This window comes from Argentina silus (genome assembly GCF_951799395.1).
Source record: "Argentina silus genome assembly, chromosome: 5".
Classification (NCBI taxonomy): Eukaryota; Metazoa; Chordata; class Actinopteri; order Argentiniformes; family Argentinidae; genus Argentina; species Argentina silus.
In genome coordinates, this window is record NC_139659.1 from 13,439,662 (window position 1) to 13,465,273 (window position 25,612).

General features: G+C 45.3%; 1 protein-coding gene across 1 annotated transcript in view; it reads left to right on the top strand.

Moving 5' to 3' along the window:
* Positions 1-3,888: 3,888 nt before the first annotated feature.
* LOC310804717 (transmembrane protein 132D) overlaps positions 3,889-25,612 on the top strand; it is a gene marked incomplete at both ends in the record, with an annotated part of 28,957 nt that continues 7,233 nt past the window's right edge. The window contains 4 exons of the mRNA XM_083670035.1: positions 3,889-3,961; positions 9,064-9,970; positions 20,692-20,838; positions 23,504-23,675. Of these exons, the coding sequence (XP_083526161.1) occupies positions 3,889-3,961; positions 9,064-9,970; positions 20,692-20,838; positions 23,504-23,675 (1,299 nt within the window). The remainder of the gene's footprint in view (positions 3,962-9,063; positions 9,971-20,691; positions 20,839-23,503; positions 23,676-25,612) is intronic.

Below are 25,612 nucleotides of genomic sequence, written 5' to 3' on the forward strand. Positions count from 1 at the left end.
CTAATGCATCATCCAGATGTAAATGGCCGCGTTTGCAAGGCCTCAAAATGACCGCTAAATCTCCATAAGTGATTCTATAGTACATTCACATTCTGTATGTCATCCTATGCGTCATCATCATAATCTCGTTTATGGAACTTGGCTGTCCCGATATTCTCCTGTGTTGATAGTCTCACCGCTTCCATCGGCAGGTTTCCTGTGTCATTGAAATGATCCCTTTGACCGAACAGAGAGAGAGACACACAAAGCTCCCACGTTCTGACCACGCCACAGTAATTACTAATAACATTATTCCCCTGCTCATCTGGCTGAACAGCTGGACGACCACGCAGCTTCCTGCTCTTACGGTAAGTACCATTGAATGAGGGGTAAACTCGCCTGACCCACTTTACAGAAGTTGATCTCGAAACCGCTCAGCCACCTGGTTGCTGGTTTGTTTAGTGGTCCAACTCAGCATCACCAACCCCCTCTTGTTAGTGCTGTGTGTGTGTGTGTGTGTGTGTGTGTGTGTGTGTGTGTGTGTGTGTGTGTGTGTGTGTGTGTGTGTGTGTGTGTGTACGTGTGTGTGTGTACGTGTGTGTACGTGTGTGTCTGTATGTGTGTGTGTGTGCGCGTGTGCACACGTTCATGTGTGTGTGTATGCGTGCATCTGTGCGTGCGTGCATGTGTGTGTGCGTTCCCGCGTTCATGCGTGTGTATGCGTCCGTGCATGTCTGTGTGTGTGTGTGTGTGTGTGTGCACGCGTGTGTGTGTAGGGTAGCATGTCTAGAAGGGCACAGCTAAGATCTGGAACGGTTCCCAGACACCAGCGGTGGCCACGGCTAACACCTGTGTGGCTGTGAGTCTTTAATCATCCCATAGGGCCAGACATCCCTGACAAACCGTTCAGACCAACGCTCCACATTTAAAAACACACCGGGCTTCATTTGGCTCGAGTAGAGGGGGTCTTTAACGATGTTAAACCTACACGGCACAAGGGGGGGGTCACAAGCTACTCCCTCAGGTTCCGCGCGGAGCTCTAATGATTCTCATTCTTTATCATTTGGCGTTTAGAAGCTGCTTTCATTTCTTGAAGACACATATTTATTTTAATCTGCCGGTGCTGTCAAGGATGGGATGTTTATTTGCGAATGAGTCCTGCCTAAAGCTGCCACCTTGGCACCGATGCCCACCCCTATTAAAAAGTGGCAGGCGCTGAAGCGCAGGTTGGCATGGGCTTGGCAGTCTTGTTCCGCCAGCAGCTTGCTGATTTATCTCCGACATAAAGCGTTGTTGACACAGGTGTCCTTGCACAGACATACAAAAAGATGGCCATCAGGGAGACATTGGGAGAGACCATGCCACTCAGAGAGAGAGAGAGGAGGGGGGGGGGGGGAGAGAGAGAGAGAGAGAGAAATAGAAAGAGAGAGAGAGAAACAGAGAAGGAGAGAGAGATAGAAAAAGAGAGAGAGAGAGAGAGAAGGAGAGAGAGATAGAAAAAGAGAGAGAGAGAGAGAGAAATAGAAAGAGAGAGAGAGAGAGAAAGAGAGAGAGAGAGAGAGAGAGAGAGAACATACAGGGCGGACGTTAAAGACATGCGAGGAGGACATGACTGAAGTCTGACTGTACCCCCCTCTACGCTACTCTACGCTACACTCAGGTCATTAAAGCCTGTAGGTGTTCTGTACTGTACATTTTATGTCATCCTCAGCCAGTATTCTTGGTGTGGCTCCAGGATGGATGACAGTCCGCTGATGAGCCATAACCTCACCTCTCAGCAGCACAGCCCCAAAACTGCACATCTCATCATCTCTCCCCAACACCCTGAGCCTGGCGGGCCAGCAGGCTGCCATCCAGCAGGACAGCATGTTGTTTATTTCCATAGAGTACAGTACTAGTGTTTACTTCCATAGAGTACAGTACGAGTGTTTACTTCCATACAGTACAGTACAGTACTGAGCCTTACGATGGTGTTCAGTGTACCCGTTGGAGGGAATGGCTGAACATGTGTAACCGAGTTGAGATGGTAAAACTCACTCTTCAAATTCAAATACACCTCACCACCCACGCTGTCTAATTGCTAACTTTTCGATAGCATAGCTGGTTAACATCGGGTATTTCAGGAGATGGTCACGTGTGTTGGCAAAATAGAGGTCGCAAGTTCGAGGCTTGGTCGGACCAAGTCGGATTGCGGGGCTACTTCGTGTCTGTAAACAACTTAGTGTCTGTTTCACATGTAGGACACGGCAGAGATAAGGATGTGAAATGCAGTGTAGGAAGACTATAGGGAGAACTAGGACATTCCTCCAACATACAGGATGCTGTAGGAATGGTATGATGTACTGGAGTCAGGGGGTGGGATGATCAGACCAATAGAAATATTGTTATCATCTATCAATATCCTTTCTCTGAGATCTCTGAGCCTTACTGCCTGTGGCCATAAGAGGGATCAGTGACACTTCTGTCTGACTGCAGGTAACATACACAGCAGGGGAGGCTGCTGGAGGTAGAAATTGGAGGACGGGCTCATTGTAAGGGATGGAATGGAATTCCTCATTCCATTCCATGAATTGCAATGATTGATACCATTTCTCATTCCATTCCATGCATTACAATGAGCCCGTCCTCCGATTTCTACCTCCCCCAGCTTCCCGAAACACAGGTTTGATATTCTCTCTAAGTTTGATATTACTCTCCTATGACTATCCCTTTAGTATTTTAGGTCAAGTGGATGCTAATATTGCAACTGAGTGCAGTCTTATGGATTAATCAATTTGCCGTGTGATACGGTTGTTTCCACACTGGACTGATCATTATGTCTGTCCGAGGACTGCAGAGTGCAGCGTGTTGCCAATAGCGGTCAATAGGGGACGCTGGGATGCTATTGTGCTGCGCACAAGGCGCCTTCTATACACTGTGGGCCGGTGGGCAACAGCGATATTTATGAATGAGTATGACATAGCAGCTGCTCTTTACCTTTCAAATGTTGTTTCTCGTGTTCCATTGATTTCACGCAATGATGGTAGCAACATGAACGCAGAAAAGAATAGTGGAATGCAATTCATATTTCGATGTAGGTCACCAACATTGATGTCACTCCAGTTCAGTCTGAGGGAACATCTGGGCATTTTGGACATCTGGACCAGGAAAATTACGCGTGCATGTTATTCACATAAACGGTATTATGGTTATGTTAGTTGCATGAAACACAACAATAACACAGATTAACCCCATTGTTAATTAAATAATGAATCATCCGTACGAAAACAGAGAGAAAACGACCCAAATATAGGCCTAAAATAATGCCCATGGCATATTTGTCCTAACTATATAGAGCAGCATACCATATTGCAAACCGGACAGCTCAAATGAGTCGTAGAGAAATCACTAGATCCCGCTGACCTATCGTGCATTTCATTTGCTCGCAGTCCTTTCCCCCACGGCTATTACGCACGACTCGCTAATCGGACAGACGGATGGGTATGCTCTGTGCATCAGGACAGCGCAGGCGCTCAGGACTCTGGAGTGTCGTAGAAGTTGCATGCATAACAAACTGTGTGTGGAGTAGAAGTAACAACTCGGACCTTACTACAACTTGGCGAAGCAAGCAAAAGTGAATTTTACGCGGAGAAACCAAAGGAGGCAACACAAAAGGAAAAGCGTGAGCTACAAGTATGTGGATATCCAAGTCGGTGGACGTAAACAAAACTCAGTTGTTATTTGGAAGTGGAATTTCCCACTGTATCTATAATTAAGATTCATCAGAACGGGTCATTTTACAGGGCCCTACAGCAATGTGAATGATTTCTAAGCAGATTTTGTCAGTTGAGAGCAGAGAGTGTGTTGCGCTTCTCTCGGTGTGTTATTAGAGCACTCCTGTGGATGACCTGAACTTGCTAACTTGCCAAGATGAGTAATGACTCTCCTCTCCGCGGGATACTGCCAGTTGTCATAGCAGCCACCCTCACACTCCTGACCACAGGTAAGACTTTGGGAGATGAACAGTGGTGGTAAGACACTGTTAAAGAAACATACTTTGTTGGTCCATCACAATACTTACCACAATATTATTATCACAATACCACAATATTATATATACAATATATGATTATTTTTTACCTCACATTATACCAGTGGTACTGCTAACTATTGTCTACTGGACTGAACTCACTAACAGTTTAGTGAAAAGTAAGCAAGAGAAACACCTGTGGTTAGCTTGATAGTTATGTAAAGTCATGTAGGCTGACCTATTTCCAAACTAAAAAATATGATGATGTCATAACTTTTAAGAGAGACAGATGCTCCTGATGATATCCGGACTTTTATAAACAGATGCTTCTTCAGCTTAGACTTAGAAGTGATGATCCTGAAAACCTAACATTAATGCTATAATGCCTTTAACCGTCGTTTAACTACCCACATATTTCACCTCAACTGTTTACAGGGGTCCTGCCTTACCTCAATACTGAAAACATAAACGTCTTCAAACAATAATGCTTTCATAAACATGTATAACAAAATTATTTGTTTGGCTAAATGATCACCCCCCCCCCCCCCCGCCTCCACACACACACACACACACACACACACACACACACACACACACACACACACACACACACACACACACACACACACACACACACACACACACAGGCAGTGCCATGATTCAAAGTTTATTTGTCATTATGAAAACAACTAAATGCTTAGGGCAAGCAACTCTTCAACAGCATAACAAGGAATCAACAACAATCAACAGTGTAAATGCAATTAAAACAATAATAAAAGATAATAACAATAACAGAAGGTGGCAACAGCAGGCAAACAACACTTTATTTATTCACCTTCCATAGCCTTTGGTTTGCCTGATCCCATAACATTTGTAATTTTCAGAATACCAATACCAATAATTAATGAGATGGTTTGGGGTTGATAGAGATTTGAAAATAATAATTGGAAGCTTAAAAAAAAAAAAAAAAAAAAAAAAAAAAAAATATATATATATATATATATATATATATATATATATATAGAGAGAGAGAGAGAGAGAGAGAGAGAGAGAGAGAGAGAGAGAGGGAGAGAGAGAGAGAGAGAGAGAGGGAGAGAGGGAGAGGGAGAGAGAGAGAGAGAGAGAGAGAGAGGGAGAGAGAGAGATAGATAGATATACTGTACATATCATGATTTTACACCCTTTAAGTACCATCTGGAGTAGTTAATGCTTTGAGATACCATATGCTTTACCCCCGACCCCATTTCAGATTAAGTCCAAAATCCATGTTAAAAAATATTCCTGGTGCATATGGTTTCAAGGATTCTATATTTAGTCCGTGGCTTCTGTTTTTACTTAATTCAATACAGACATTTTGATTACATATGATTCATAGTTTTCATACTGATGAGGCCCTATACAGATATGATTGGATGTATATGGTTGCCTGTGATCTTTTAAGAGAAAAAAAGTTGACATTGGTCATTTTATTTGAATACAACTTCATTGCTATGGATGTGGCATGTGTATGAAGGCTTTGACGTTTGAAGTTCAATGTTTCTCAATGCATTGTTGCATCAATGCTAGTGCACTTTTAATCTTTAGTAAGCGGTCAAAACATAAGCGTTTTTTAAAACGTGCAAACACTGTATGAGAGGATGTCCTCTGATGCACCAATGAATAGCCGATTGAAGTAAAGATGGTATAGGTTACCACGCAGGCGAGGCTGGTGGAGTGGAGGCTTGTGGAGTGGAGGCTGGTAGAGTGGAGGCTGGTGGAGAGGAGGCTGGTGGAGTGGAGGCTGGTGGAGTGGAGGCTGGTGGAGTGGAGGCTGGTGGAGAGGAGGCTGGTGGAGTGGAGGCTGGTAGAGTGGTGGCTGATGGAGAGGAGGCTGGTGGAGGTAGAAACCAGAGGACGGCTCATTGTAATGGATGGAACGTGATCAGGAATGGTATCAAACACACGTCAAACACACGTGTCTCATGCAGTTCCTCAGTCCATTCCATGTATTACAACGAGCTGTCCTCTCCCTCTACCTCCTGGTTGCCAGACACCTGACAGGCAATGTTAAACTCCCAGCACATGAATGAACATAGTGTACATGTCATGCTGAACCCTCACCTGGACATTTGACTCAGCCAAGTTCCCCCATGTCCCCCCTCTTTCTGTGTCTAAACCACAGACTGTACTAAAGGGGTCACACTACTCTCACATCTGGCAGTGGCAGACTGCGGATGTGTTTATCGGGCTTGGCGTGTGTGTCTGGGGGCCTGTTTGGGCTGGCCAGAGGAAACCTTCATCAGAAGGATTAGAGAGGCTGGAGGTCAGGACACCGCCTCTCTGTTCGCTTGGAGATAACCTGTGGGAGGATGCCAGGCTGTCTGTATTATGTTGATAAAGATTCCAGACTATTGTGTGTGTGTGTGTCTGTGTGCATCTGTGCATGTGTGTGTGTGTGCGTGCATGCGTGCGTGTGTGTTTGTTGTATTTGTGGCTGTGCCTTCTCATCCTGCCACAATGGCCAGAGTCTTGAAGCTTGTCTAAGTGGTGGAGTCTCTGATGTCCTCTCTGCTTTGGCCACATGCATTTTCACGGCGGTCCACTCATTGAAATAAAGCGCAGGCCTACAGTTTGTTGTGTTGTAAAGCGTATATGGCCTGCAAAGACAACAGAGAGAAGGGAGGCATCATCATGGGGTTATAGCCTACACACTTACTCCTCCTGGCCCTTCCACCAGCTGGTTTATCTTTGGAGTTGAAATTGTGTTTTTAATTGACCCTCACAAAAGAAGGTCAGCAAGGTCAGGGTTCTCTTTCTGCATTCTGACACTAATTGGCCCAGGCGTTGCTTACTTCCCTTAACCAGTATGGCAATTATCTCCTTGTTAGTATTCTACACGGGTGTGGTAATGATGGGAACACGGTTCGGCCCTGTTCTGGTGTCTCTGTGGGAATAGGATCATCATATTCCTGTTGTCTGAAGCCTCCTCGCCTCCAGGATGCTGAGAAGTGAACGCACCCTCAGATGTCAGGCCCTGACAAGCGGAACGCCTTTTGACAAATTACTTGAAAGCGTGTCAAGATCAACCTTCCGTTTCCGACGCCGGTGCACTTTGCCACTGACGGGGCATGGAGGCGGTAGAGGCTCAGTGGGCGCTGACGGTCTGTCAAGAGAGAAAGGTTAAGTGTCTCTCCTGCAGACGAGGGGTCTGTCTGACACACGGCTTCTGATGTAGACACTTATCTGATGTGTGTGTGTTTGTGTGTGTTTGTGTGTGTGTGTGTGTGTGTGTGTGTGTGTGTGTGTGTGTGTGTGTGTGTGTGTGTGTGTGTGTGTGTGTGTGTGTGTCACGCCTGAGGTTGCTGTTGTGTGACTCTGGTGCCCTCCTCCGGTGCCAGTGCTCTCCAATCCCCAGTATTCCGATAACCTGTTTGTCCTGTCCTGTGTTTGTTATATAGTATAACCTGTTTGTCCTGTCCTGTGTTTGTTATATAGTATAACCTGTTTGTCCTGTCCTGTGTTTGTTATATAGTATAGCCTGTTTGTCCTGTCCTGTGTTTGTTATATAGTATAGCCTGTGTGTTCCCCTATGTCCTTGTCGGAGATTCTCTCTGTCCGTTTGTGGGTACCCTGTCTGCCAGTCTGTGTCTGTGTACCTAGTTGTTTACCCCGTTGCCCTATACCTTTATTTGTACCCGTTATTACCGTATATGTATTTGGGCCATGCGCCAACCCTCTTAATAAAGAGATTCTTTATTTTGCACTACATCTTTCGTCCGAGTATTCATCCGCACTTGGGTTCACCTCATCACCAAGCCTAACGTGTGTGTGTGTGTGTGTGTGTGTGTGTGTGTGTGTGTGTGTGTGTGTGTGTGTGTGTGTGTGTCAATGGCTGTTCATACTGAATGTGTCATGGAAGGGCATGTTATTGTTAAGGCCCATTGTAGGATGTGATGACTACCCTGAGTATCAGTGATGCAGCGGTGAGACAGATATGACCTGTATTGTTAGGATCATTGCGTTTTGACAACTCAGTTTCAACAGCAATTCCTCCTTAATTATGAATTGTAGTTTTCTGGCAGACCCCTGTGCAATGTACCTCACAGTATATCAGGAGACAGGTACACACATTACTCAGGAAGATGCATACGGTAGGCTATAACCAGTGTTAGGGAAGCTTCTCTGAAAATGTATTTAACTAGATTACCAATTACTTTACTAGGGAAGAAGCTGAACTACACTAAAGCTACCCTTGAGAGAAATATACTTTGTCAAACTAAAGCTACTTCAAAAAAGTAGTTCACTACATCAAAACTACTTTGTCCAACACATGACAATCAGTTACTGACAGATGGCCAGTCTGTATGACAGGAACTGAAATGACTGAAAAGGTCTGAAATCACTGAGAAAGACAAAAACAGGTGAGGTGGAGCAAAGTGGGGAGACAGGAAGCAGTGAGGGAACAAGTAGTAGGGACGTTTGAAGTTCAATGGCTGGAATAATAGTTACAGGTATAGTTACCTGTCCATTCCTATTTCTTTGTTTGTTTTAGGGGAAAAAGAGTAGTGACAGTAGCTCACTACGTTACACTGCTACCCTGCTTCATGGCAAAACTACTGAAAACACTAAGATTTGAATTTAGTTTAACCACCACCAAGCTACAGCAACTAATACTTGAGCTACATGTAATACAACTCCCCAACGCCGGCTTCAACAAGCATACCTTTTGATGGTCTAATTTTCCTAGAATACTGTATCATTCCTCTCTCTGTTGCGAAGCCCCTGAGCAGTTCTTACTAATGTTTGCGATAGAAAGGCTTGTGCTGAATATCATAATGGCTATTTAGGGGTGAGAGAGCTATGCTTTCAGGCTTTCAGTGTGATGAGTGGTGTGGTGAGTATAGAGGCTTTCAGCTATCCTGTCCTGACAATTTCCATTTTAGAATAGTCCCTGCTGATATCTCCACCATTATCCACCTTGTTTTATAAGCCCACCATTTAAACTCAGTGTTCAGCAAATCCCCCATAATGCTCTGTGTGTGTGTGTGTGTGTGTGTGTGTGTGTGTGTGTGTGTGTGTTTGTCCTCATCCCCCAGGTGTGGGGTGTCAGGGGATGTCCGAGGACACCAAGAACCCATCCCCCTTCCCTGTCTACCCGTCGGTGGGCTTCCAGATCCTCAACGCAGACCACCTGCTGCTGAGAGAGACCACCCAGGAGCTGCTGGGGAACTCCAGCCTCCAGGCCCAGAGGCAGGCCTTTGTGGTCATGGGCCCAGGCGCGGGGCTCCTCCAGCCAGCCGTCAACGCCACCTACGGCCCGCTGACTGCAGAGACCCCCATCGCCCCGGACCTGCTCCTGAGCGGCCGTAGGATCCTGCCCGTCATCCTCGCCCGCCAGGTCCGCTCGTCCTCGCCCACCGTCAGGGTCCTCTTCCACATGCCCACAGGAAATGATGTCGTCGAGGGAAAGAAGACAGGAGCTGGCGCAGGGGATGATGGCGGCCCTGCTGGGAGGAAAGGCTGGGCGGAGGAAGGGGCGGGGCACTGCGTGACGGCCTACGCCTTCTGGGAGACGCGGGAGGTTCGGGGGGCGTGCCTGGTGTCGCCGGGGGAGTTCTGCGTGGCCCAGCTGAAGCCCGAGCCGGCCTGGTTCAGCCCCAGGAGTCGCCCTAGCAGCGGGGAGAAGCGGGGAGAGGTGCAGGGGAACCCTGTGGAAGTCTACTTCCAGAGCCGGAGAGAGAGCACAGGCCAGTGTGTGCCCCAGGACAGCTTGCAGCGCATGGGAGTGGGGAGGGGCAATCCCTGGGGGTCAGGGACCCCCATGAGGAGGATAGGGAGTGTTAACCTCCTGAAGGCTCCTCCCGGGAACCCCACGTTCCTGCGTCTGAGGCTAGGGGGCGCTGTAGTGGTCCAGACCTCATCCAAGCCATTGAGGACCACTGATGTTGCCACCTTCTATGTGTTCCTGTCCAGCGCGTCCGCTGTAGAGACCTTCACCCTCAGGTAAGATCACTCTGTGGATGTCTGGTTATCTGTCTGGTTATCTGTCTGCCTGGTCTCCTTTCTCAATGCACAGCGAGACCAACTAGGTTACACACTCTACCATATTAACATAGAATATGGTAATAGTATTGTAATGTATGGTAATAACGTTGCATGTGATAAAGTAAGGTAATAACATCATAATAACAATGTCTATTCTATGTATACCATTTTGGTAGAACTTATAGTTCGGAATAATGGTAATTACCTGTAGTTACCAGTCACAAGAAATACAATTAATATTGCAATTTAAGTTGGTATGTAGTTTCCATCTAATTATTTAGTATGAAAGATGTTTGAACAGAGAAGGTAGCGACGATGAAATGACATGGTGTCAGAGTTGGAAAAATGCTATATTACCTGTTTCCATTTTGTGCTATCTTAATATGAAAGCTACCTACAGAAATATCAATATGCCTGTCTCCACTGAATGTATTGCAGTAATAAGCTACCCAATGGGTCTGATGCAGTACATTTTGTTTTCATGGATAATTTCCATGCAGTTCATGTAAAGCTACTCTGCCCTTCACTCAGAGGTCACTTCCTGTGTTCCTGGCTTTCGGGTCTAAAGCCCAGTTGTTTGTTTCAGTAGAAGAAGACCCTCACTGAACTCCAGTGGTGCTAAAGCACTGCTCTGGATTGTAAGGTCACTCACCTGCATTGAATATTATGTTATGAATTATTAATTCATATCTGTAGCTGTCTTCTTCTTGTTGTGAATATCATCGGAAATATTCTTCCGTCCAATAGAAGAGCAGACTCCAACAACAAGGATACGAAGGTTTTAAAGGTTAAAGGTCGTAAAGGTGTTAAAGGTATTAAAGATGTTGCCCCCATTCGGTCTCCACCCACAACAATTAAATTACAAAGCAGCATTTACTGCTTTGTAATTTACTACATTTATTGCTTATTATTACTAATGTCAACATCTCAATGTGTTGAGAATTTACATGAACTGTATGCAGTCATCCATAAACCCTTCAGGTAGACTTCATCAGGCCCATAGGGTACTTTACAGTCTGCTGTGGTAACGATGCAGTGGAGGCATGCATACTGATAGGTGTGACTGTATTACCACTGACTGATGGTCTCACCATGGTAAACATGGTCTCAGCTGTCATGTGAAGATGGAATACAAGGGTAGAACAACATGGAAACAGGCCATACATCATGTTCCAGCTCTGATACCACCATACTGTATTTATACAGTAGTAAGTACATGTTCCAGCTCTGATACCACCATACTGTATTTATACAGTAGTAAGTACCTGTGTTTGACCACGGTCTTAGTTGTGAGGTTAAGACAGGACACGAGGCTAGAACAAAATGAAAACAGGTAATATACTGTAGCATGTTCCACTACCTTCTCTGTTTCTTGGTTATAAATCTAATTAAATGTGTGCTCATCAGTTTCAATGATTCAAGAATAACATGGAAACGCTGCAACAATAATACAGAAACAAGCATCTTTCATGGAAAATACTAATGGTGAATAACAATAAATTGTAATAACAAGGTCATTGTCTTTCTTGTTACTTATAACGATCTGTAATCACTGGGAATTACCATGGTTATTACCATGTTATTACCCACTTATTCCGAGCTGTAATATAAAGCGCTACCGCCCCCCCGCCCCCCCCGAGTATAGACTGTATATATTTGGTCGGTTATTTCCATGCATGGAAGCACTCTCCACTGATAGCTTCTGATGACTATTGATCAGATCAATTGTGCAGCCTACTTGTTTAATGTGGGTGGGGGTCTATGCAGTGGACACAGGCTAATGTACCATGACAGGCTGTTAGCAACAGGAACTACTGAATATTATGTTCCAATATCCACATCAGCATACCATACAGAATGGAGATATGCATTGGCCATGCATTCTAAGTGATTTACTAGTGTGGACGTTGAAACAGAGCTGGTCTGATTGTGGCTCCTCTCTCTCTCTCTCTCTCTCTCTCTCTCTCTCTCTCTCTCTCTCTCTCTCTCTCTCTTCCCCCCCCCCCTCTCTCTCTCTCTCTCTCCTTCTCTCTTTCTCTCTCTGTCTCTCTCACTCTGACATGTGCTGCCCACTGAGCATGAGAAGAGAGATCCTAAATCTATACTGTAGATTATACGATATTCCCAGAAAGTATCACAATCGTTAAACTCATTTCCTGGTAAAGGGATTTTTTTGTGTGTATCCAAGGACTACAATCTGACCAAGTCGTGTGGCACTTGCCGAGCAGGGTTTTGTGTGGCAAATAATGATTTTCATTGTCATTGGAAGCACTTGTGGGGAGAAAAAAAAGCAGAGAGTCACGATGATATACCGTAGAGTATAGGAGAGGGAGATCATGAAGGATGAGTTCCATGCATTTAAATGGTTACTTAAGGCCAGTTGGCTGACTATGGGGCGTGCTACCACCTCCTCCAAGGCTGCGGAGCGCCGCGCGGTGGGACGGTTGAACAGAGATGCGACGTGTGTCGTTTTGCGGTTCCGCTCCTTTCATAGATTAGCCCTCATCCCCGTCCTCCTGCCCCACTCCAGTGTGCCCTCACTCCTCTCCTCCTTTAGTCTACTCTCCTCCTCTCCTCCTCTGACTGGGGGAGTTAAGGAACTTACTCTTCCATAGACGCAGAAATAATTGGGAAATGATTCAGCAGCCCCTTCATATCTTAACATCCCATTAGCGTTCGAAACAGGGATCTCTGGATATTTTCGTTCATAAATAATGCATCGATTTAATGGACCGAGAAAACAAATAACTAACAACTGCCTGACTCCTTTGAGCGAAAATGAACTTATTACGCAGGCGGGTCTATCACACCAGAACACACAGTTCAATCTGTTTTGCAGAGTTGCTACTCTTTGCCATGGATGCACATCACAGAACAGAATCAAACTGCTTTTATTGGAATTTCCTGGAGAGTCATTTCAATCTGGCATGTTTGCATTTCCTCACTCCTAGCCTGGCTTAATGGTTTTGTTTGAAAAACACCAGAAAATACCTCTCTTCTTGACCACTGATGCAGAACAGCAGCGATACAGGGATATCACAAACCCCTTCACTGACCTTGCGACTCGTAATCCTCAAGAGTTTATTCGCTATTGTGTCAGTGCTAGAGATGGAAAGAGATATCCAAGATGGCGACTTCCCATTTCAATTTGAAATGTAAACATTGTTTCAGTTCTGCCATGTAGTCTCTGTTCTGCTGAGGACAACAACCCACAGGTACATTAGGAAAATCCTCTTTTAGTCTCAAAGTGACTTATTCATGTCTCAAAGGGACCTATGGCTTTAATCATCTCTGCTCTCTGGGAGCATGGGAGAGGGACTAACCCAGATTAGTTTGGTTGCATCCGGGGGGATTGTTGGGGCAGAGTTAGGTGAGAGACGCTAACCGTTTCCCTCATTCTCCCATTACTGTGGAGACGTGCTCAGACTTATAGAAGGGCCTAGAAGGTATTTTTTTCCCCAAAAAAGGACACTATGGGGGGTGCAGGGAGTGATGTGGTATGAACAACAGGGGGGCGACTGTGGGTGCCAAGCTAAAAAAAACACCATTCAGGAGGGCACTTCTTTGTGAGTGGCAGGGCAAAGGAGCAGGGTTTTTGCCCCCATTTGCCCCCCCTCCCCTCCCTCCATAACCCATTTATTGGAGAGATTAATTCCGATGCCAAGTGAACTTCCCACATTCACTGAGCCACTGAAATTGTTAGCCAGAGGCCACAGTGCCGGAGTCCCCCCACCTCTCATCCTCTGGCAGAGCACTCCAGATCCAGACTGGGATTTACCACAGAGAGAGAGGGGGAACGGACTGAGCCCAGTGTTTAAGCTCAAGTGAAGCCTGGCTCAGCTTGGCTTGGCTTGGCCCAGAGATTGATTGTTCCTGGGAAAAAAATCCCTGCTCCACTTCACTCTCTGGCCCAAGATTGAATCCAGACCCCCAGGTTTAGGACAGATAATCCGTGGCCTGATTGAAAACGACATGAGAGGGTAACCCTTTAGGAGAGGGATAATGTGTGTGTGTGTGTGTGTGTGTGTGTGTGTGTGTGTGTGTGTGTGTGTGTGTGTGTGTGTGTGTGTGTGTGTGTGTGTGTGTGTGTGTGTGTGTGTGCGTGTACATGTGTGTGTGTGAGTGTGTGTGTGTGTGTGTGTGAGTGGGTCTCAGGTTGAAGTTGGTCAAGCAGTCATTGGTAAAATACCTCCATTTACTATGAGTGCCTTTGCTGAACTCTCTCTGATAGCCAGTTGGCCTACTCTATAGAGACCGTCACACTCAATCCCCTCGGCCATTTTCACTCTCTCCTTCTTCAGCCAAGATCTCATTTAACAGAATCTACTGATAATATGATGGACTGAGTGTGTCAACTTTGACATACTCTGCCAAGTCTTCACAGGTGACTCAAAGTTATCATGTGGAACTCAATATAACGATATGACATTTAATTGTACACTCTGTCTCTCAGTGGATTTACAAGCACCTTTGCAACCACTTCATTTCAAAGGTACACAAGACTACTGAGATATTCAGCTCGTATTTTAATAAAAGAAAAACGTACATCCCTATGCAATCTCTCGAATTTACTAATTAACATCTGAAAATGAAAATGTGGTGGAGAGCTAATGTCAGAGTCTGGGAGTGTTTACATTCAATATGAAGTGAATTATGAATGGCGGATTGTTTACGTTCGATATGAAGTGAATTATGAATGGTGGAGGGTTTACATTCAATATAAAGTGAGGTATGTGTGGTCATAAGAGCTTGGCCCAGAGGAGCTTGGCCCCCCCACTTTAAAATCAGGGGGATAAGTACGTTTTTTGCCCCCACACTATTTTTACTAGGTGACCACCATCACCTACAAAATAATTTAATATTGAGTGACAAGAAGTGTTATCACACAGTAATATACTGCAATTAGTCTTTTCTCAATTATCTACAACATCTCAAATCAATATTACACTGTTTTGGACATCCCTGCAAGAAAATGAATGTTTTTGACCGCTTGGAACTTCACAGACTGAAGTGCTGGATATCGCATCGCTTCATGTACCGTATGTGTGGACAGCAGAAGTGACCTACCTCTCTTTGTAGAAATGACCCACAAGCAGGGTAATACACCAACTGTGTTCAGCAAGGGCAAACTATAAAGACCATTTCTAATGGTGAACCAGAACCAGCTCCAATTAAAACTCCAAACGGTGAAAGCCCTCTTCAGCAGACAGTCTGGCCAGTATTGAAATAGTAAAGGGAGTTACCAAATCCCGAGTTGGAGCTAAACATAGCTCGATAACTCCCTTAGCTTGCTTCGTGGTGTATCTCTTGAGTAGTTGAAACTTTTGCATTTTTTTAGAAGGCACGTTTGACAAACTTTATGCCCGCCAAAGAAGAAGAACCATCAGAGTCAGTGAAAGAAGAAGAACCATCAGAGTCAGTGAAAGAAGAAGAACCATCAGAGTCAGTGAAAGAAGAACCATCAGAGTCAGTGAAAGAGGAAGAACCATCAGAGTCAGTGAAAGAAGAACCATCAGAGTCAGTGAAAGAAGAAGAACCATCAGAGTCAGTGAAAGAAGAACCATCAGAGTCAGTGAAAGAAGAAGAACCATCAGAGTCAGTGAAAGAAGAACCATCAGGGTCAGTGAAAGAGGAAGAACCATCAGAGTCAGTGAAAGAGGAAGAACCATCAGAGTCAGTGAAAGAGAAAGAATCATCAGAGTCAGTGAAAGAGGAAGAATCATCAGAGTCAGTGAAAGAAGAAGAATCATCAGAGTCAGTGAAAGAGGAAGAATCATCAGAGTCAGTGAAAGAAGGATTTGATTACAAACACTGTCTTGGTGGGGTCATTTTTATTTCAATACATGACAAAGTCTCAGACTCTATCTGTCCATAGGACTGTATAGAGGAGGATGCTATCTGTCCATAGGACTGTATAGAGGAGGATGCTCTCTGTCCATAGGACTGTATAGAGGAGGATGCTCTCTGTCCATAGGACTGTATAGAGGAGGATGCTATCTGTCCATAGGACTGTATAGAGGAGGATGCTCTCTGTCCATAGGATTGTATAGAGGAGGATGCTATCTGTCCATAGGACTGTATAGAGGAGGATGCTCTCTGTCCATAGGACTGTATAGAGGAGGATGCTATCTGCCCATAGGACTGTATAGAGGAGGATGCTCTCTGTCCATAGGACTGTATAGAGGAGGATGCTCTCTGTCCATAGGACTGTATAGAGGAGGATGCTCTCTGTCCATAGGACTGTATAGAGGAGGACGCTATCTGTCCATAGGACTGTATAGAGGAGGACGCTCTCTGTCCATAGGACTGTATAGAGGAGGACGCTATCCGGCTACAGATAGATAATTATAAGTCAAGGCGACACAAGCGTGTTCAGAGCTGGTAGTTACCTGACAATCTGGGATCTAGCACAGTTGTAAGCAAATGTCCTATTAGCAATATAAGCCTGAGGTGGAGCGCATTACGTTTCTTTATGCTGGTGATACTGTGCGATGTGGCGAAAATACATTAAAAAGGGGTAGCAGTAGCACTGTGGACCAATCACCCCCACCGCAGCAACCCCCCCACACCCCCACCCCCACCCCACTTTTTAGCAGACGCCTTCAGGCATAGATGTGCATGGTGGAGTATTTATATTCAATATGAGGTGCTCTGTGAATACCAAATCCTCAAGCAGACACTGTACTGTAATCTATTAAAATGAGCTGACTATGTTTGTCCTCATCACTGCATGGATGGCTGGCAAAATTAACTCGGAGGAAACGACTGTTGCATGCAGTTCATTTTCCACAAGTGATTTCATTCCCCCCAGAGGATCATGGGTAACACTGAGGATGTTTCAGGCGATGCTGCTATTTCTGTCTGCCAAAATATGATTGGTCCAAATGAATTAATACTTTGCCAGTATCAGACCAAGGGACTCCAACCATGGTGCATTTGAAAAGTGCCTTTTGATGATGAGCTTAAGGGGAGTTTAGCAGGGCTCTGGCTGGCAACCTATTTTCTGATGGACTGACTGCTCCAAATAGACTTCAGACGTGGGAGATGTTAAAAATGAAAGCTGTAAAAAGCATTTAAAGTCAGATGATGATGATGATGATGATGATGTGTTGATGTTGAGCAACTCAGACAGCTTTATGAAGCTGTATATGTCCCTCATCATTCCTCTTCCTCAGAGTGATGGTAGCCAGCGTGTATGCGTGTGCATGTGCGTGTGCTGCATGTCAGTGTCCATGTGTGGGTGTGTGTGTACGTTCCTCCCCTGCACTGAAAGCTCTGTCATATTCAAAGCGCTGCCTCTCCAGTGTGTGTCCAGAGATTAGGAGCTAGCTGGCAGCACAGTGGGACTTTAAGCCACTGGGCTTTCATTTCATTGCCACAGTGTCATTATGCTGATGTTGTCCTCATTATCTGAATGTGTTTCCCAGTAATATCGTTTACCAACACTGAAATAGAGCTCATGGACCAGGATCTGTTTCATCCTGTTGGCTCAGATGTTTCAACAGAGTTAAGACTTTGTTAAGTTTTCACAAGACGACATTCCGCTGTTTATTTTTTCTCTGAAAATTCACTCTGAGTTGTACCTGCACATCGCATAATTGTGCGTACGCACACACGTACGCACTCCACTAATCTCATTTGCCAGTAACACTAGACCCTTCAGCCCTCATTACTAACCTAGGCCTCCAGTGACACCAAGTGACGTCCATTGTTTGACGTTCTATCAGTCTAATCATTGAATTAGATCAATACAATGGAAAACGAATCGAATGGTCGTGCTTAGTCAGGACCTAAGAATCATTAGAATACCACATTTAATATTTTAAAGAGCTAAATATTGAACATACCATATTGACAGACTGTAGATACAGTTGAAAAACACACCACAATTTAATAAATTTAATTGGTTTTATTTGTACATCGAAATAAGGTGCATAAATAAAACAATAAAACGTATTTATTTAGTTTATTACAGAGTGAAGGTCGCTTCACTGTCATCACCTGCTCTGTGCTCCAAATGTTTGCCCAGCGGGCGGAATTCTCCCATCTCGCTTTTTTCATGGTTTGGTTTTTGCAATCGACTTGTTTGCCAGGGATGATGTGAAGAAGTTGTCCATTTCTGCCTTTGCCCTGGAATGGCTCCATAATTCTTAACAACCATATTCTCAGACACTCGCTGGCCGGGATGCATCTTTCCCCTGGTATGGAAAAGCCGTATTATAACTGTCCATAATTATAACTTTCGATGGACAATACTGAGTGCAGTAACTGTTAAACCTGCCAGACACACACACACACACACGCTCACACACAGGTGAGGGAAATTGTTTGTCTCTCATCCATTATCCAGAACAACATTACGCATTGACTGTCCACTTTCAGTATAACTGTTATTGTCTTTCCGTTTGTTGCTGATAGCCATTACAGTCGAAGGGGTAAGCCACTCATAACTGTGAGGTCAGTTATGAGGTTAGAGCTCAGGTGAGACTAGTTTCAATGGAATGGGGTAAACATAGCAGTACTTTCTGCAAAGGATTTGCCAAGGCTTTCTGAACTAGGAAAGCCTGGTCTCAACAAGGTTACTCCAGCCCCATCCCTCCGCTGTACCAAAAAAGTGGCGGATTGCACCTTTAATGACTAATAATTAAGTCATTTATTTTTCTCCAACAGAAACAAACCCCCCACACAAAACCATGTCATAGAAACTGGGGAGTTAAGCATGGACAAACTAACCCAACTTGCAAGATGGATTAAGTTGCTGAGATTTGTCATGTCACTCACTATTGGTATAAAGTTACCTTGTCATGCCAAAATTACTGTCTTTTACCTCCATCTTAAACATCATCACATCTTAACACACTAACTGCCAAAGAATTCCGGAACACTCACCACCTAGAGTGCCAAGTATTTTATATGGTATTTACCTAGCAACAATTGATTTATTGGCTACAAAATTAAGCATGACCGTTTATGCACTTTTGAAGAATAAAGTCACCCTTGGCACTAAATGAGTTAAAGACCTTGTCTGAAGTTGGCTGGCCCTCCTTTAACTTCCCTTGGCCATGCCTGGCTCTCTCTCTGTCCCTGTCCCTAAGTCATCATGTTCACTGGGAAACTCAGACATACCGTCTGCCCTCAGGATCAAGTAGAGACAAGCCGTGCTGAGGCGTTTTGCTGTGCTTTAAGACAGCACGGATGGAGAGAGAGAGAGAGAGAGAGAGAGAGAGAGAGAGAGAGAGAGAGAGAGAGAAAGAGAGCGAGAGAGAGAGGAGATGTGGCACAGCTGGAACAGACCCAGGGTTAAGGAGAAGAGAGGATTGGTACTATGGTACTTCCTGAGGCGACACAATCAGCTGACCTGATTAAGACATGCTAGAATGTCAAAGGCACTTCCACATACTGTATCATTCATAAACACACACACACACACACACACACACACAGACAAATGCACACACACGCTGTCAGAAACAGCCTCTGTCAGAAACATTAGAGAGATCCAGTGTGGATGGAACACGTGCTGCAGTAAGGCATAATTAATCCAATAATGATTACGTATTTATTAGACCTACTTTTATGTTTGTACTCTGCTCCCAATGCACAGCAACAATAGTACACAGTACACAGCTGCTCATACAGTACACATACTCAGTGATGGTCATGGGGTTTCCAAGGCCAGGCAGGGTCACCTCGCCTTGGGTCACCCCACCTTGGGTCACCTTGCCCTGGGCTAGAAAGACTGTGATGTGGGCCTGGTGCTGCAGCCCTGTCTTCTCCATCCATCCCCATCCCTCCCACAGAGAGCTATAATGGGACTTTCCACTTTGCTGTTCAGAGGAGAGATGGAGGGGCCGAATCAAGCAGCAGATTAAATGATCACTGGTTCCACAGCACTGATGGGAATAAGATGCTCCGGCTGATTCCCTGTCTGCCGCCAGCCAGGCAAAGATCACTCAGCTGTCACTCAGTCTTGTTAAACACTCACACACTAAACACGAGCTAAACACACACACACACACACACACACACACACACACACACACACACACACACACACACAGAGCATACATGGAGTACACGGAGAAGTCGCATTCAAAACACACACACACACAAACATACACACACACACACTCACACACACACACACACACACACACACACACACACATGCATGCACACTCAAACAGACACAGATAGCATGTTTTTTTCACGTGTGCTCCTATGCGCTCACACTCAATGGACTAGCTGGCACGAAAAACAGATACAAGTCCAAATGCGGGTGTTTTAGCCTTGGAAATAGCTCTCATATTTCAGACACACCCCCTAGTGCCACCGCCAGCACCTCTCGCCAGCGCCGTCGTTTGCGCTAGGACTGTTTTTACGCCATTAAAGTATAGCCCAATATCTAATACAAATGAGTGTTTTATGAAAGGTTGCCTGAGGCCAGCTTTAGGTGTGGAGCCTTCAACCTGTAGCATCGTGATGCTATTATATCTGAGCTCTCTCCAGTATCTCTCAGCCTGAGGCAGTCTATGATGAATTGTCATTTATTTTCTGTGTGTGAATAAACTGACCTGTCTCTGTGTGTGTGTGTGTGTGTGTGTGTGTGTGTGTGTGTGTGTGTGTGTGTGTGTGTGTGTGTGTGTGTGTGTGTGTGTGTGTGTGTGTGTGTGTTGCAGAGCCACAGTGAAGAAGGGCCTGTCCTTCAGTACTGCAAGGCCCAGTGACTCTGCATTGTGGGATATCGCCCTGGAGCCTGGCAGAGGGGGTGTCATCAACACCATCTCCATCGTGTGTCAGAGGAAGACCGCTATCACTGGAAAAAGGTCAGGGGTCAGGGGTCACCTACCACACATTTACAGTCTTTGAAAGAGTGAATGACTCTATAAAGAGTCCTGCTTCTGCACATTCTGTTTATTACAAAAGTGAGAAGCAGTTTGCGTGACTCCAACATTCCTGGTGGCCATTCATTTCCCTCAAACATCTTGATATTTGTAGTCTCTCTTAAAGAGATGAGCCTCTGTGTCATGTTATTACTGATACAATGATAGATCGGTGGAGGCTGATGGAGGTAGAAATCGGAGGATGGGCTCATTGTAATGCATGGAAATCATTCCTGATTCTATTCCATGCATTACAATGAGCCTGTCCTCCGATTTCATTACTGTCCAAAGGGAGGATCTGAGAACAGTTGGTGTCTCCCAACCTGCCAGACTCTCAACGTCTTCCTAGTTAAACTATCAGGAAGACGGAACAGATTGCAAATCTAGGATTTGAAAGAGAAAAAACAAAAAAACAATTAATTTCATCAGTTGCCGTGTTTGGTCAGCAACCTGCAGCTGTGCGAACCTGCTGTTAGGTTGTGTGTGTGTGTGTGTGTGTGTGTGTGTGTGTGTGTGTGTGTGTGTGTGTGTGTGTGTGTGTGTGTGTGTGTGTGTGTGTGTGTATGTGTGTGTGTGTGTAGAAGCTCTCTGTTACCACTGGACCACCCCAGGCCGTGGTGCTAGACCACTGGACCACTCCAGGCCGTGGTGCTAGACCACTGGACCACCCCAGGCCATGGTGCTAGACCACTGGACCACCCCAGGCCGTGGTGCTAGACCACTGGACCACTCCAGGCCGTGGTGCTAGACCACTGGACCACCCCAGGCCACAATATCAGTGATTTTAATGTTCTCTGAGATTGTGATGTCGGCAGTAAGAACATACATCACAGCGAGCATCACACCTGTCCATCACAGTAGGGGAGGGATCACCACTGTATAAATGCAAACAGTTTGGAACATGTCCTCATATTATTTAATCCCCCATCTGTATACTGTACATGACACATGTCTTGTGATGGATATCACCTATTTCTTTTAATGCTACTGTTAATACACCGCACATATCTGTACATACTGTACATATCTGTTTATACTGTTCATACTGCGTTCCATATTTATTCTGCTTATTTACTCTAATGTTACTGTTAATACATATATACTGCTTATACTGCACTGCCTATACAGCTCATATGCTGCTTACACTGTTCATACTGCATTCCATTTATTCTGCTTATAATGTTACTGCTAATTCATATACTGCTTATACTGCACTACTTATACTTATACTGCACTACTTATACTGCTCATATACTGCACTACCTATATATACTGTTCCCACTGCACTTTTCTGCTTTTTTGCACTTCTGGTTAAACGCTAACTGCATTTCGTTGTCTCTGTACTTATACTCTGCACAATGACAATAAAGTTGAATCTAATTTAATCTAATCTATGTCCATTTGCTAGCCTTATGCTAGTGTTTTTTCTGTTCTAAATGGACGTAAAATGGATGGTGTTGCTCATAGACAGAAAGTCACAGTCTTGAAATAGATTCTTCACACTTTGATCCAGACCATAGGACAGGTTGTTTCCTCTCATGAAACCAATGGTTCTGGGATGTCCCTGCAAAACGGTGCTCAATATAATCTGATGCTGCAGTATTCATGTACAGTAGACATGTTTCTCTGAGAGGGCCATGCCGATGAGGAGCCTGCTTTACCTTCCACATGAAACACTGTAGCAGCGCTGCCTGATCCGGTCGGCTCTGAGCTGTAACTCACCTCTGCCCAGCAACCTGCCACCCACTCACTCTCTCTCTCTCACACACGCACGCACGCACCCACGCACACACCCACACACACACACCCACACACACACCCACACACACACCCACACACACACACACACAAACCCTACACACAGAGCCTATCAGTGCGCCGCCCCGTCCGACCCACTTATCTGTAATCATCCGTAATCATCTGTGGGTTATCCGGGCTTACGTTCAGCGGAAGATTAGTCGAGATTCCAAGTCCTTCCATGGTATTAACCAGTGAGCTTCCAGGAGGCCTGCCCCCCCTGACCCCAGACCCTCACTCCCCTCAGCCCCTTGAAACTCATGATACAACCAGAGCTTTATGGACTGCGACCCCCAAAGCCCCCCAGATAGAGGGGCTTTCCAGGAAGTGTGTGTGTTCCTGTCCAGGAGCTATTGAGCGGAGGCTTGGTGATAACAGTGGCGATGAAGCATATGGAACCCTGGGTAATCCCAGCTATTGAGGAGGTTAAAGTAGAGAAAAACCATTCCAGGCTTCTGTGTGTGGAGCTCTGCTGGCTTCAAGCTGGGCAGGTGGTGGTGGAGATGTTACTGGGCAGGAGGGATGTCCTGGTCAGTGTCTATCTGACATTAATACATTTCATAATGGTCATGATATGATACCCAAACATAAGAAAAGGACACATTCAGTACTAGACTATAAGCATCGATTTAAATGTGTTTTGTAGGATAGACTAAGACTTCCATGTGACTTGGTCATACTTTCTTTCTCAGTGTGTCATTTGTTTTGTGAATAGCAGTGCATGTTATATGATACTTCCTGTGAGTGTGTCCTGCTATTGTGGATCTCAGAGTGACTGAATGTAATTATGAATATAATATTTGATTTGTAGGGGTCTGTTGGAGGTCTTACAACTGGACTTTCAGACTAAGGATTTGACTGACAAATCAGAGAGCCAGATGATCACATGGCGCCTGGAGTTACCAGGAAACGTGAAGGATATTGGCATCATGAGGATCTATACCACCCAGAGAGACTACGTGGGCCTGGCACCACTGGTCATGGTGAGCAGAGAGAAATAGTGTGTGTGTGAGTGTGTGTGTGTGTGTGTGTGTGTGTGTGTGTGTGTGTGTGTGTGTGTGTGTGTGTGTGTGTGTGTGTGTGTGTGTGTGTGTGTATGTGTGTGTTCACTGGAGGCCTCTGGAGGGAGAAATCGTTATGACTCATCGTTATGCATGAAATGGAACCATTTCTCTTTCCAATCCATGCATGACAATGAGCCTATCCTCCAATTTCTACCTCCACCAGCCTCCCGGTGTGTGTGTGTGTGTGTGTGTGTGTGTGTGTGTGTGTGTGTGTGTGTGTGTGTGTGTGTGTGTGTGTGTGTGTGTGTACACCATTGTATTCCCTCCACAGTGTGGGTTGAATTAAACTCCTAGGACGTGCAATTAACTCTAGACTGGGTGTAAAATAAATTAACGTCCGTTGTACTCTCATCGGGTTTGATGTTTTAGGGAGGACAGAGGAAGCCTGTGGCCTATAAAAACACACTAAAGAGTTTAAATGAGAGTCGCCCTAGGGAGAGAGGCTGTTAGGCTGCAGGGAGGTTGTCTATGTGGTAATCGTACTAGGGCTTGGTGCCAGCTCCTCTGGGCCTCTTCTTTCATACCAGCATTGCTGGTCTGGCCGAGGTCAACCTCTCCCTCGCTCACCATTAAAGAAGCTGACATTTACGGAGGAGATCAAACCAGCCCCTATGGAAGTGAGGCATAATTTATGACTGCAAATCACACAATCGATTTATCTCTGTGAAATGTGTTCTTTCTCAAGTGCGTCGATTAGAATACGAATAAAAAAAACAGATGGTGTCATTAATACCTGTTTAATTCTGAATGTTGTGACAGGGTACCTTGTCAACGGTTGTTTCTCATTACAGTACAGACACACAAAAAGTGGGTGGATGTCAGAAGAGGCTTGATGGAGATGAGGATATTAAATAGGAGAGAAAGAGCCACCAAAAATAGAATGCGCAAATGAATTGGTATATAAAATATGAGGTACAAAGACTCACAGACGCATACAGTCCCAGTCACAGAGCTTGAGCAAACGGCTAACTGCTCTCTCTCTCTCTCTCTCTCTCTCTCTCTCTCTCTCTCTCTCTCTCTCTCTCTCTCTCTCTCTACTCATTAGACTACGTGACTCCCTCGCACTGCAGTGTTTGCGTCACAATGCCTTAGAGATCGGTTGAATGTTATTTTTACTGATTGTTTGAGATGAATTTGCATCCGTTTAGGAGACAGATCTAATTTTCCAGACGGTAACAGTTCTACCATTCTACTTCTGAAGGAATATTGTGACAGGGTAAACAAAACCAACCGCGTCAAACCGTGTCTCGTTCCGGTATGTGACTACCCCACGGTGTTGAGTGTTTTGGGCGGGCCGCAGCGCCGCAGAGACAGGTTGAAGGTGTGTACTGAAGGTTGAGTGTTTGGGTCAGTCTGGAAAGCAGAACCGGAGCGTGTGTGCTTTTGAAATGGTGCTCCTCAGCAGCTGTGGTGTTGAGGCTGCCGGGTTGGGAATGGGAGAGACCGCTGTGTGACATCTGTCGAGCGCTGAAGTTAAATCTACGCTAGAGGGGAGAGAGAGCGCCTGCGATCAGCCAGTGTATTAGCCCCCCCACCCCCCCCCCCCCCACCCCCCCCTTCCCCCGAGCCTCCTAGATTAGAGAGACATTATTAGAGAGTATCTGCGAGAAAAACACTTTTAAATCCATGTTCAAAGAGGGGTTAGTGGAGTTAGAGGAAATATAGTTTAACACCAGTAGAGTACATCAAAGTTGATCTTATCACCAGCAGATGAAGGTTTACTCGTGTAGTGTGTTTATGTTGCGGAGGTAAGCACTTAAGCACTGGCAGACACAAGAACTGTACAAGGAAAGCAGGCAGATCTGTGGCTTTCCATTGGCAGATGCAATAAGGATCTGTGGGTTTATGATTGAAAC